We start from the raw sequence: 12766 nt of genomic DNA on the forward strand, positions 1-12766 counted from the left end.
TGAATAAATACCTCAAGAAAAACATACAGGTAAGTAAGCCTATGACAAGGTGCTTAACACTATACAATATTATAGAATTGCAAATTAAAACTAACTCCTTTTCATTACTGGTGGGAATTCAAAACAGGATAGCCACTTTGGAAGGCAGTTCGGCAACTTCTTACAAAGCTAAATACATTTTTACCATATGATCAAGCAAGCATGCTCCTTGGTTATTTATCTAAATGAGTTCAAAACTTATGTCCGCACAAAGATCTGCTCACTAATGTTTGTTAAGAGTTTATTCTTTGCCAAAACTTGGAAGCAAAACTCGGATGTCTTTCAGGAGGTGAATGGATAAACTGTGGCAAGTCCACACAATGAAATATTATTCACTGCTATTATTATCATTGTTACTCTTCTATTATTCAGTACCAAGAAGAAAAGAACTATTAAGCCATGAAAAAAATGGAGAGAACTTAAATGCATGTTACTAAGTGAATGAAACCAGTCTATAGAGGCTACACACTGTATGATTCTAACTACATGACATTCAGGAAAAGGTAAAACTACGTAGACAGCAAGAAGATAAGTGGTTGCTAGGTGCAAGGGGTGGAGGTGGGGATAGAGATGAACAGGTGGAGCACAGAGGGTAGTGAAATTATTCTGTACACACTATCATGATGATACATGTCATTAATATTTGTTAAAACTCATAGAATACGCACACCAGAATAAACTCTAACGTAAACCGGACTGTGGGTAATAACGTGCCAGTGTAGGATCATTGACTGTAACAAATGTTAACACCCTGGTAGAAGATGCTGACAGTAGGAGAGGCTGTTAAGGGGAGGGGATATTAAGGAACTCCTTACTTCGTGTTCAGCTGTGCTACTAACCTAAAATTGCTCTAAAAAAAAGTCTATTTAAAAATAAATCCCAAATCTAGAAACCAAGAAAAACATACCATCCAATATCCTTTCAATAAAGAAATCAAATGAGGGAAAAAGAAAAACTAAGGGGAACGGAGTTAAATGAAAACCCTCTATGTCAAAACGTAAGCAACAGTTAACTTAGTACAAAAAATCTCTAACAACCATGAGCTAAGTACTCAAGAAGCCAGAAAAAAGGCAACAGAGTAACCACGAAGGAAATAAAGATGACAGAAGAAATAAACTGAATGGTTACCCCTCCAAAAAGAAGATGGTATAGGATTTCTAACTCTATGCAAAATAATTATTAAACCTCAACAAACAGATGTATGGGAAAACATAAATAAGAAATTTAAAACTGGAACAGCACAATAACCACTAAAGCAATTGAAATAGTTATCCAAAATCTCTATACTCAAAAAGTATTAGGTCCAGACAGTTTTTAGTTGTGTTCTATCAAGCTGTTAAGAAATAAATTTTGAGTCATTTATGTAAATTGTTCTAAGGACCAGAAAGAGAAGGGTTATTACCCAGACACAAACAATCTAAATAAGATATTAGCAAACTGAATTCCAAAGGAATTAAATACACATGTGTGCACATATATACACCCTTAAGACGCTTAATGAATAACTAAGGTTCACCTTAGTAATGCAAGGATGAGATATCAAAAAAATGTATCTGTGTACTTGCACATTAACAGACTACAGAAGAAATATCATATGACCATCTCAGTGGATACGAAAAAAGCACTGGAGAATTTTAAAAATCAAGTTTGTGGGGCACCTGTGTGGCTTAGTCGGTTAAGCATCCGACTCTTGATTTCGGCTCAGGTCATGATCTCAGGGTCCTAAGATGGAGCCCCCTGTCAGGCTCCAGCCTGCTCAAGATTTTCTCTCTTCCCCTTCCTCTGCTCCCCCAACCCTGCCCAGGCTTGCAAGCATGCACCCTCTCTAAAAATAAATAAATAAAGTTCATAATGACCTCTCTCAGCAAAACAGGAAAAGAAGTGTCAATAAGGGTTGTTTATCAAAAAGCTATAATAAACATCACATTAAATGGAGAAATTTAACACATAATCCCTTTAAGGGAGAAAACAAGGTAATGATGCCAGCTTATCATCACTGCTACTGCTCACCATAGTACTACAGGTTTTGGCTGACCACAGTAAATGTTTAAAGATTAGAAATGAAGATTAGGAAAAAAGGAGCCAAAACTCAAATTTAAGCTCTATTACAAAACAGACACAAAAGACTGACTACCATGTTCACTGATAGACTTAGTATTATAAATATGTCCCCACAATCTATAAATTCAGTGCAACTCCAATTAAAATACCAAAAATATCTTCTTGGACACCTGAAACAGATTAAAATTTTTTAAAAAGATACTGTTCAGGAAAACACGGAGACCACTGAAAATATTCAGATTATTAAAAGGGAAAACAGGTAAGCTACTAAGATAATACAATGCTATTTATAGAAAAAACATGCATTATATATTAAAACCTGAAGACTTCACCAAAAACCCTGTTAGAAATAAATTCAATAAAATAGGATACAAAAATCTGTTGCATGTATCAACATGAATTAACTATCAGAAAGAAAAATTAAGGAAAAAAATCCCATTTACAATTGCATCAAAAATAATAAAACACCTAGGAAAAAATTTAACCAAGGAGGTGAAAGATCTGTGCAAGAGAAAACTAGGACACTGATTAAAAAAAAAATTAAGACATAAATAAATGGGAAGACATTCTATGCTCACAAATTGAAAAAAATTAATATTGTTCAAATGTCCATACTACCCAAAGCAATCTACAGATTCAATGTAATCCCTATCAAAATTTCAAAGGCACATTTCAAAGAAAAAGAACACATAACCTTAAAATTTGGATGGAACCACAAAAAGACTGAATAGCCAAAGCAATCCAAAGAATAAACTGGAGGCATCGTGCTCCCTGCTTTCAAACTATATTACCAAAGTACTGTATTCAAAATAGTATAGTACTGGCATAAACATAGAAATACAGATCAATACGACAGAATCAAGATCTCAGAAATAAACTCATGCATAAATGGTTGACTAATTTATGACAGAGGAGGCAGGAATATTTAAGAAAGGACAGCCACATGCAAAAGAATGAAACTAGACTCCTATCTTCCATCATGCACAAAAATTAACCCAAAATGGATTTAGGCTTGAAATGTAAGATCTGAAACCCTAACACTAGAAAAAACAATAGGCAGTAAGAGCTCCTTGACCATCAATCTTGACAATGATTTACTGGATCTGATTCCAACAGCAAAGGCAACAAAAGCAAAATAAGCAAGCGGACTACATCAAATTAACACCTTCTGGCACAACAAAGGAAACCAACAAAATGAAAAAGCAACCTATAGAATGGGAAAAAAAATATTTGCAAATCATGTATATAAGGGTTAATATCCAAAATATATAATGAGCTCATAGAACTCAACAGCAAAAAACCCCAAGCAATCTGATTTAAAAATGGGCAGAAGATCTGAATAGACATTTTCCCAGAGAACACGTACAGATGGTCAACAGACATATGAAAAGACGCTCAACATCACTATCAGGGAAATGCAAACCAAAACCACAATGTAATTTCACCTTATATTTATTGGAATGCCTATTATCAAAAACAGATAATAAGTGTTAGTGAGGGTATGGCTGAAAAAGGAAACCTTCATGCACTGTTGGTGAAAATGTAGCTAGTGTAGCCCCTATGGAAAACCATGTGAATGCTGCTCAAAAAATTAAAAATGGAACTATCATACAATCCAGCAATTCCATTTCTGGGTATTCATTCAAAGAAATGAAAACAGTAACTCAAAAAGATAGATGTACCCCCAGGTTCATAGCAGCCTTATTTACAATAGCCAAGATACAGAAATAACCTAGGTCTCCTTGGATGGGCGAATGGATAAAGATGTGGAATACACACAAACACACAAACACATGCACAGAGGAAAACTATTCAGCTATAAAAAGAAGGAAAGCTTGCCATTGGCAAAAACACAGATGGACCTTGAAGACATTATGCTAACTGAAATAAGTCAAACGGAGAAAGATAAGTACCGTATGATCTCCCTTACAAGCAGAATCTAAAAAACAATATAAAATCCAAACTCAGATATAGAGAACATATTGCAGGTGGGGGTTTGAAGCGGGTGAAGAGGGTCAACTGGTACAAATTTCCAGTTATAAAGTAAGTCATGGAGATGTAATGCACAGCATGGCGACTACATTTAATACTGTGCAGCATATTTCAAAGTTTTTATGAGAGTAAATCTTAAAAGTCCTCATCACAAGAAAAAAAGATCTATAACTATATATGGAGATAGATGTTAACTAAATTTATTGTGATCATTTTACAATGTATACAAATACCAAGTAATTTTGTACAATCTAAAATGTTATGTCAATTATACCTCAACAAAAAGAACCCACAAAATATGTAAAGAAAAAAGGAAAAGAAAAAACACAAAAATACCTACACAAAAAATTTCAAAAGCTTTTTCCAATACATGCAAGTCTTAGGGCATATATCCAAGGGAGCACCCATTAGGCAGGGTGCTGTAGGGATGAGAGTGAAGAAGCATAAAGTGAAAAAATGTGAGGAATCCTCCAAGGATCAATGACAACGACCATAATCTGAAGAGTTTAGGTAACTCAAATTTGTGTACCTGAAATCTTTTTTTCTTTAAAGATGTTATTTATTTACTTGAGAGAGAAGGAAAGAGAAGGCATGCACATGAGTGGGGGCGGGGGGGGGAGCAGGCTCCTCACTGAAGCAGGGAGCCCAACCCAGGACTCAATCTCAGGACCCCAGGACAATGACCTGAGGTAGATGCTTAACCTAATGAGCCACCCAGGTGCCCCTGTGGACCCAAAATCTAAAAAGAATTAAAGCAAATACTAAATTTTCAAATACAGAGTTTTCAATACTCCAGGGAAACCGAAGTTATTTCTATATCTTGGCTATTGTAAATAAGGCTGCTATGAACCTGGGGGTACATCTATCTTTTTGAGTTACTGTTTTCATTTTCTTTGAATAAATACCCAGAAGTGGAATTGCTGGATTGTATGGTAGTTTCATTTTTAATTTTTTGAGCAGCGTTCATATGGCTTTCCATAGGGGCTACACTAGTTACATTTCCACCAACAGTGCACTTCCCATTTTTAGATGGTAAGATTTAACAGAAAAGTAGAAAATGTCAGTTCTTCCAAAATTGAAATGAATTAAATATAATCCCAGATGAAAAACATAACTTTGTCTTTTGAGTGTGTGTGGGTATGTATGTATTTACAGATTATTTTTGGAGGGGGATACTGGAATTCATATACTAACATCTGAAAATAGCTAAGGAGGTAATGAAAAGAGAAACCATGAAGGCTTGCCTTACTAAATATTTTTTTTTTAATTTATTTATATGAGAGAGAGAGAGAGAGAGAAACGTGAGGGAGGGGCAGACAGAATCCTCCAGGAGACTCCCCACTGAGCACAGAGCCAGAGACTGAGATAATGACCTGAGCTGAAATCAAGAGCCGGTTGCCTAACCAACTGAACCACCCAGATGCACCACCTTACTAAATATTAAAGCTGTTTTAATCAAAAAAACATGTAATACTGGACAAAAAATAAACAAATAGATATGGACCAACAGAAAAGAAAACCCAGAAGTAGATGCCAGAATATGTGTGAATTTAATATATGATAAAAAAGATATTTTGGGGTGCCTGAGGGGCTCAGTCTGTTAAGCATCTACCTTCAGCTCAGGTCATGATCCCAGGGTCCTGGGATCGAGTCCCACTCAGCAGGGAGTCTGCTTATCTCTATCCTCTGCCCCTCATTCCCCCACCCGCTCCTGTGCTTGTGCTCTCTCCCTCTCCAATACATAAAATCTTAACAAAAAAAGGTACTTCAATTGGGGAAAAAAAAGGTTTGATAGACAACTGACAAAACCAAAACACTAATGGTTGTCATCCTCTCAAGGTGGAAAAGGTTAGGGTGAAATTTTACTTTCTTCTTTTTAACTTATGTCTGCTTCTTAATCCCCCAAGCGAGCCTGCATTATTTAAAATAAACAGAAAAATACATGAAGCTGTCACCGGTGAAAAATACAAACAGGCACTCATAATGGAAGAATACCACATGGATATTTTATAATCACTCAACTTTCTTTAAAAAAAGATTTTATCTATTTATTTGAGAAAGAAAGAGGGATACTGCATGCAAGCAGGGTTAGGAGCAGACGGGAAGGGAGAGAATCCCAAGCAGACCCGGTGCCAAGCTCAGAGCCTAACTCAGGGTTGGATCTCATGACCTTACATCATGACGCAAGTGGAACTCAGACACTCAACCGAATGAGCCATGAGGCACCCCTATAACCATTTAACTTTTAAAGCAGAAGATACAAGAAACTTTAAAACATTTAAATACATTCTTTCCCCCATATTTAAAATCAAGTCACAGCTTTTTGCATTTCCCCAACCATAAAACGGGCATAACAGCTACCGCTCAGGACTATTGTGATTAAATGAGATTATACATATAAACTCTTCTTTCTGGGGTACCTGGGTAGTTCAGTCGGGTAAGCAGATGACTCTTGATTTTGGCTCCGGTTGTGATCTCAGGGTTGAGACTGAACCCTGCACTGGGTGTGTGCTGCTGTGTGTTGAGCCCGCTGAAGATTCTTACTCTGACCCTTTGCCCTCCCTCAAAACAAACAAACAAGCAAACAAAAACCCCTCTTCTTTCCATTGATCTTTAAGGAATTAACAAACAAAAAAATCAAAGAAAACCTTGAGGCAAAAGGGCATGGCTATTATCAATAAGCAAAAAAAAGGCATCTTTAAGTGAGGCTTTCAGACTTATTATTTTCCCAAACGTAATAAAAATATATAACAGAATACCATATACAGAAACATTAGCAAAAGTAACTGTAACTACTATCTTAAAAAATCAAGTATGGAGAAAAAGAAATGCAGCATAGCAGTATCATTCTCTCCTTTCCTAAGAACACAAACCAAACCAAACCACCACAACAAAAAAAACCCAACAACAAAAAACAAGCAATTCTGAATACTGTATTTGTCTTTCTGACACCATTAGGGAAGGTACAAGTTGAAAATAAGTATTTTAAAATCTGTGTATTAGAAAGTCTACATTCAGTTTATGGTAATAAATAAGGGTACATAAATGTTTGTATATGAGTACCTTATAATGTAAACCTTATGTGAAAATTATCACGTTAGTTACTGTATACCTACAAGTTCTGTTTCCCTTCTAATTATACTGGGAGGGGAGAAATTAAAATCTTTGTAAAATCTGATGTATATCTGATTTCTTTTTCTCTCATTTAGTCCCATCGAAATTAAATTTTAAGATAAATCATTCAAATAATTTTTCAACCTTTGGCATAGAAAAGAAAGGAACAAGATTCAAATTAACAGATAATCTTTAAAATGAAATAAGGATCAATGTTGTAGGCTATAGAAGTATAATGAAATAATTATGTTCCAGAGGTACTTACTGCACCAGATGTTGTACCTAAAAAAAAAAAAAAAAAAAAAAAAAAAGGAACAATATTTACAATGTGGTAAATCACAGGTCTCCTCCAGTGAACATTTTTAAAATTTTTATTCATACTATATCTTCCTCCTTATCTTGTCACACTAAATATTCTAAGACTGTCCCATATGAATTATGTGCATGCTCTTTTTTACTAATAAACATATACGGTGCAAAGCATTTTCAGAATTATGTGGCACTTTGAACTTTTAAACTGCAAACTTACTTGGATCCCATTGGAGAAGTATTCACAATCTATGCCTTTTGTTTCCCTTCTTGCTATTATAGGTGTCTATCTTGGCCAATTCCTTTCTCTACTACACTACTGAAATAAAATAATGCCACAGACCTCAGATCCTATGCTTTAGAGCCATGGCACCTTCAACTATATGAATTCCAGACTTGTGGTGTACAATACAATATCCATTAGCTACCACATGTCCTTGTTTAAAATTTTTAATTAAGATTAAATAAAATTTAAAAATTCAGTTCCTCCTTTGCACTAGCCAGTTTCAAGTACTCAGTAATCACATGTGGCTAATAAGTATTGTATTGGACGGTACAGATTACAGAACATTTCCTTCACTGCATAAAAGTCTATTAGATGGCACTGTCCTAAATTATTATCAATACCCCTCTAGATATAAGGAGAAATGGCCTTTAGCCACCAAGTTCAAATGAACAAGCTTTAAACTTTAGAAACTAGTAACCTAAAACTATGTGTGAAAAAGAAAACAAGAACTATATGTAAAAGGGGAATAAAACACATAGAACAATCAAAAGAAGCTACTATGGACATCACTGGTAGAACCAAAGCATTTAAAAAGTAATTAAGAAGAAATTTTATGAGTCTGTTTCTGACTCAGGATACAGGAAACAAAATGCTGGTTACCGAAGACGGGAGGGCAAAACAGGTGAACAGGATTAAGAGATACAAACTTCCAGTTATAAAATAAGTCAAGGCAACGTAGTGTAAAGCATAAGAAACATAGCCATAGTAGTAACTTTGGATGGTGACAGATAACTAGACTTATTGTGGGGATCATTTTGTAATATACAAAATTATCAAATCACAAAGTTGTACACCTGAAGATAACAGGATATTGTATGTCAATTATACTTCAATTAAAAAAAAGAAGAAATTTTAAGGTAATTTCCCAGAATTCTTTAGGGTAATAGTAATCACCTCTAGATATCTAAATAGGCAAAATATTATACTAGGTATTTCAGAACATCATTTCAGCTTAAATAAAGAAATTTGTGAAACATCTTAAAAAGATCCATTATGTCCCATATAAACTTGTAGGAAAATGGTACATTTTAAATGTTTCAAACCATATTTAAAACAAAATATGTTTTAGAGGTGCCTGGGTGGCTCAGTCAGTTAAGTGTCTGACTCTGGACCTCAGGGTCCTGAGATTAAGCCTGTGTAGGACCCCACCCTGGGTGTGGAGTCTGCTTGAGATTCCTCCTGCTCCCTCTCCCTCTGCCCCTCTTCCCCACCCTAAAAACCAACCAAACCAAACCAAACCAAACCAAAAAAAGATTTTGGCGCAATCATGGAAAAAAAGTTCAGCATCTGGAATACCAATTTATCTGGAACATTATTTACTCATGGATAACTGAGGCACTACTGATCTATATGAAAGGTACACTAGTCAAAACAGTTATTAGTAACTGGCTGATAAAAAAATTATCACAAGGCTTACAAACTCCAATGGCTACAAGGACCAAGCAGGTAACAGAAAAGACTGTGCAGCAGTCCAGAAGGCTAATAAGAGTACATGCTCCATATCCAAAATAAGGAGTTACTACCCCCTTCCACAATGTCTGCTGAGTACAAACTGGGACTCAACCAGAACTTTTCATTTAAATATTCTCTGACTACCTACTGTGTTGATAAGCACCACTGTAAACAATGAATATTCAGATAATCCAGTTTTTCAAGATAAATTCAATCTTTGTGTAAAAAGATAAATCTAGTTGTTACATATGGCCCAAGACTTTAAATGTTAGCAACTTATTATAAAATTAAAAACATTGTATGGGTTAAAGTATAACTGTAGACCAAATCTGGTCCCAGAACTCCTGACCTAAAATTATGGTAATTTTTTATGAATTATGAATGCTATCCCTATTTCCCATTGTTTAAAACAAAAGAAAAAAGAAAAAAAAGAAAAAAATCAGGAGTTAATCATAAAGCCCAAAGTGACACTGTTTCTATTCCTTATTATGATAGCTGCTGTCCAAATGAAGTCTGATATTTATTTAGCACCATAAATGTGTACATACCTGCTGCTACATCCATATTATTTACTCCTGGCTGTAAGAGAAATATGAAATTAGTAATATGCACCTTGTTTAAACTATACTTTACATAAGTTCCTCATAAAGCACACAGTGCCCTTTATGTATAATTCTCAAGCCACTGACTCAAATATCCTCAGTAAGTTTCAGCAGTTTTAGTTCCTTGAGTTTGCTGTGAGTTGTAAAAACATCATTAACCTGGGGCTACTGAAGCACTTTAAGTGTTTATTTATATGATCATCAGTTCCATGTAAATTCACAACTATTTACCCACAATTCTGATACAGAAAAAGCTCTAAAAACCAAGTTTTCTCAACTTTCACACAATACTCTTTATAGTTGCAAAATCTCCTCCGAATGACATGAGCTATTTATCCCACCCTGAGAATATCCATAAATTTTGCTACAGAAATGTTGTGTTTGAAATTATATAAGGCCCTGTCCAAGACCCCAAGAGAAATTTTTATATGATATATAGAATATACAAAATATTATTTTCTAATATTAGAACATTTTAAAATACGTATTTGGCCTAAGGATTTTGGGTAAGACATTGCGAACTTACCACCCCAGTGGTGCATGTTCATTACAACCACTAGGTTACAGGTAATAAATAAGCTATGCTAATATGAATATCATAATGATTTACGTATTGCTATACAATCCAGTAAGGGTGATAAGGCTGTCAAAGGATTTTTTAAGTAATGTGCCATCACTGAAGTCTCATGAAATGTAAATTTAGAATAAAATCTTCTGATTTCCAAATCTAGGATCTATTACTAAACCATAATACAACAATTTTTAATTAACACTCAGCAAAGCAAAAATCTATTCTTTAAGATCAGAATACTAATCAGACCAATAAAATGCTGGCTGACAAATTATACTTCTTAGTATTCTACTCTTAATGTAGAATTAACTTAGCAATTAAGGATGTATGTATAAATACAGGAAAAAATGTGAATGCCTATCATTCAAGAACCTAAAAGTCCACTGTTATTCCCATCTTGCATTACAGTACTCAAGACACACTTAAAAAGCTAACATGATTGACTACAAAATACACAGCCAGTATGTTATTTCATATATAAAAATAGTCAAAACATCACAGAAAATAATTATTTTTACTAGATTACCGGTAAGGCAGGCTGCATGGAAGCCTGAGACATATGAGACATCATCATTCCAGGCATTACGGAAGACATCATTCCAGGCATCTAGAATAAAAGTAAAAAAAGGTTACTATATAAAACCAAAGCATTTAATAGAACTTTATTAATCTATTTGGTTATCAAAGCTAATATGTACAACTCAAGACTTAAACCCAGTGAACACTATACAATATGAATAGTATGCTTAGTAAGTGCTTGTTGAATGAATGAAGTATTTTATCAATGAGCTAATATTTGTCATAATTTATATGTATAGTTAAAATTACTTTTAACAAACTTAAAAAGTTTACTTATGTTATTTCCAATGTGATTTTGACAATATTAATTTCCTTTTAATTTTAACTCATCACTCGTTTTTCTCCATTCTTTGGAGCAAGACAATTTTTTTGTATTTCTCAACCTTTGACTATTAATATCTGTATCAAAAAATTTACAGCAATCTGGCTCTTTAAAAAATTCAAGATCAAAGGTGCTTAAAATTCAATGACTATAAACAAATATGTAAAAAACAAACATTAGACACAAATCATCCATGTCCTCTCTTGAAAAGAAAAACTTAAGAAAGCACACACATATGAATACTTGAAGAAAGAAAATATTAGTTTTGGATGTTAATCTAGTCTACCAATGGCTGCCATCCAAATCTATGAATGAATCTTCACTAAGTATGAATAAAAATCATGAAGATTAACATAAATTTCCAAAGGATTTTGACCCAATACTCATCCATAGTAGTATAACCCCATATTATAATTTTGATTTTAATATGAGCAAATCTAACAAAAATATGGAGGGGAATAAAAATTGTATCAATAATCAGTAAGTACTGGAACAAGGTAACCAGGTATTCAACAGTTTCAAATGAAATGAAACTTGGAGAAATAGAAACAAACAAGCATATTGGGCAACAGGAACATATAAAGCCTACTAAAAGTAGATGAGAACACTTGCACACTGAATTTTGTTATTTGGGAAAGTTGACTCACAAAGCAAAACCAGGCTAAAGTACCATTAAAATGAAGCAGCACTGTATTAATGGATTAAAAAAACAAACGAAGGTTTTTTTATTCCTTAAAATATTCAATAAATTGCTTAAACATCATGAAACAAGAACTTGACAGAAGATATGTGACTACTACTTGGAATATATGGTGATAACAGCAGTTAAAAAAAAAAAAGATACAGAATTTGAAAACAGAAGCACAAGCCTCCACCACCCTGACTAAAAGAATTAGAGAAAGAATTTATACATTAAGGGAAAAAATCATAGCAATCAAATGAGAACTAGGCTTGTTCCCTCTTCTCATTCCCAACAGATACACCCTCACAAATCTTACTTTAGGCTAATAGCAAAGTAGGCGTGAATTTTTAAGTTACTAGATAACTGATTATGGGGGGAAGCATGGTGAGCAACAGGGGGAAACAGCCTGGTATTTAAAATAGCCTATATGTAAAATCCAAAGCTGGTAACATATCCAAAAACTAGAATTCTAAACTAAATTGAAAAACTGAACTTTGAAAACTTGAGAAAAAAGTATTTTCTCATAAGAATTAAAGACATTAAGAAAAGTGGGACAAAATCTCCATCATGCAACAGAACATTTCCACATGGTAGCAGTACAAAGGAATGTAATTTCAAATTGAAATACTCTGACTTCATTTAGACAGTGATCAAATCCCACTTAAAAAACAAGGGACAAAAACCCTTACAATAATAAGAATTGACTAGAAAAGGCCAGTGACACTTAAAGCAAACAATATTTGAAAATCATTAAAGA

General features: G+C 34.1%; 1 protein-coding gene across 8 annotated transcripts in view; it reads right to left on the reverse strand.

Annotated features, from left to right (window-relative positions):
* The window catches only part of PRPF40A (pre-mRNA processing factor 40 homolog A), a 56625-nt gene that overhangs the window by 31663 nt on the left and 12196 nt on the right, over nucleotides 1–12766 (reverse strand). For all 8 annotated transcript variants that reach the window (XM_026492783.4, XM_026492789.4, XM_026492788.4 and 5 more), the window contains exons 3-5: nucleotides 10953–11033; nucleotides 9802–9832; nucleotides 7472–7488 (exon numbers count right to left, since the gene is read on the reverse strand). In XM_026492783.4, coding sequence (XP_026348568.3) covers nucleotides 7472–7488; nucleotides 9802–9832; nucleotides 10953–11033 — 129 coding nt within the window. The remainder of the gene's footprint in view (nucleotides 1–7471; nucleotides 7489–9801; nucleotides 9833–10952; nucleotides 11034–12766) is intronic.

The sequence above is a fragment of the Ursus arctos genome, unplaced genomic scaffold, assembly GCF_023065955.2.
Source record: "Ursus arctos isolate Adak ecotype North America unplaced genomic scaffold, UrsArc2.0 scaffold_1, whole genome shotgun sequence".
Taxonomy (NCBI): domain Eukaryota; kingdom Metazoa; phylum Chordata; class Mammalia; order Carnivora; family Ursidae; genus Ursus; species Ursus arctos.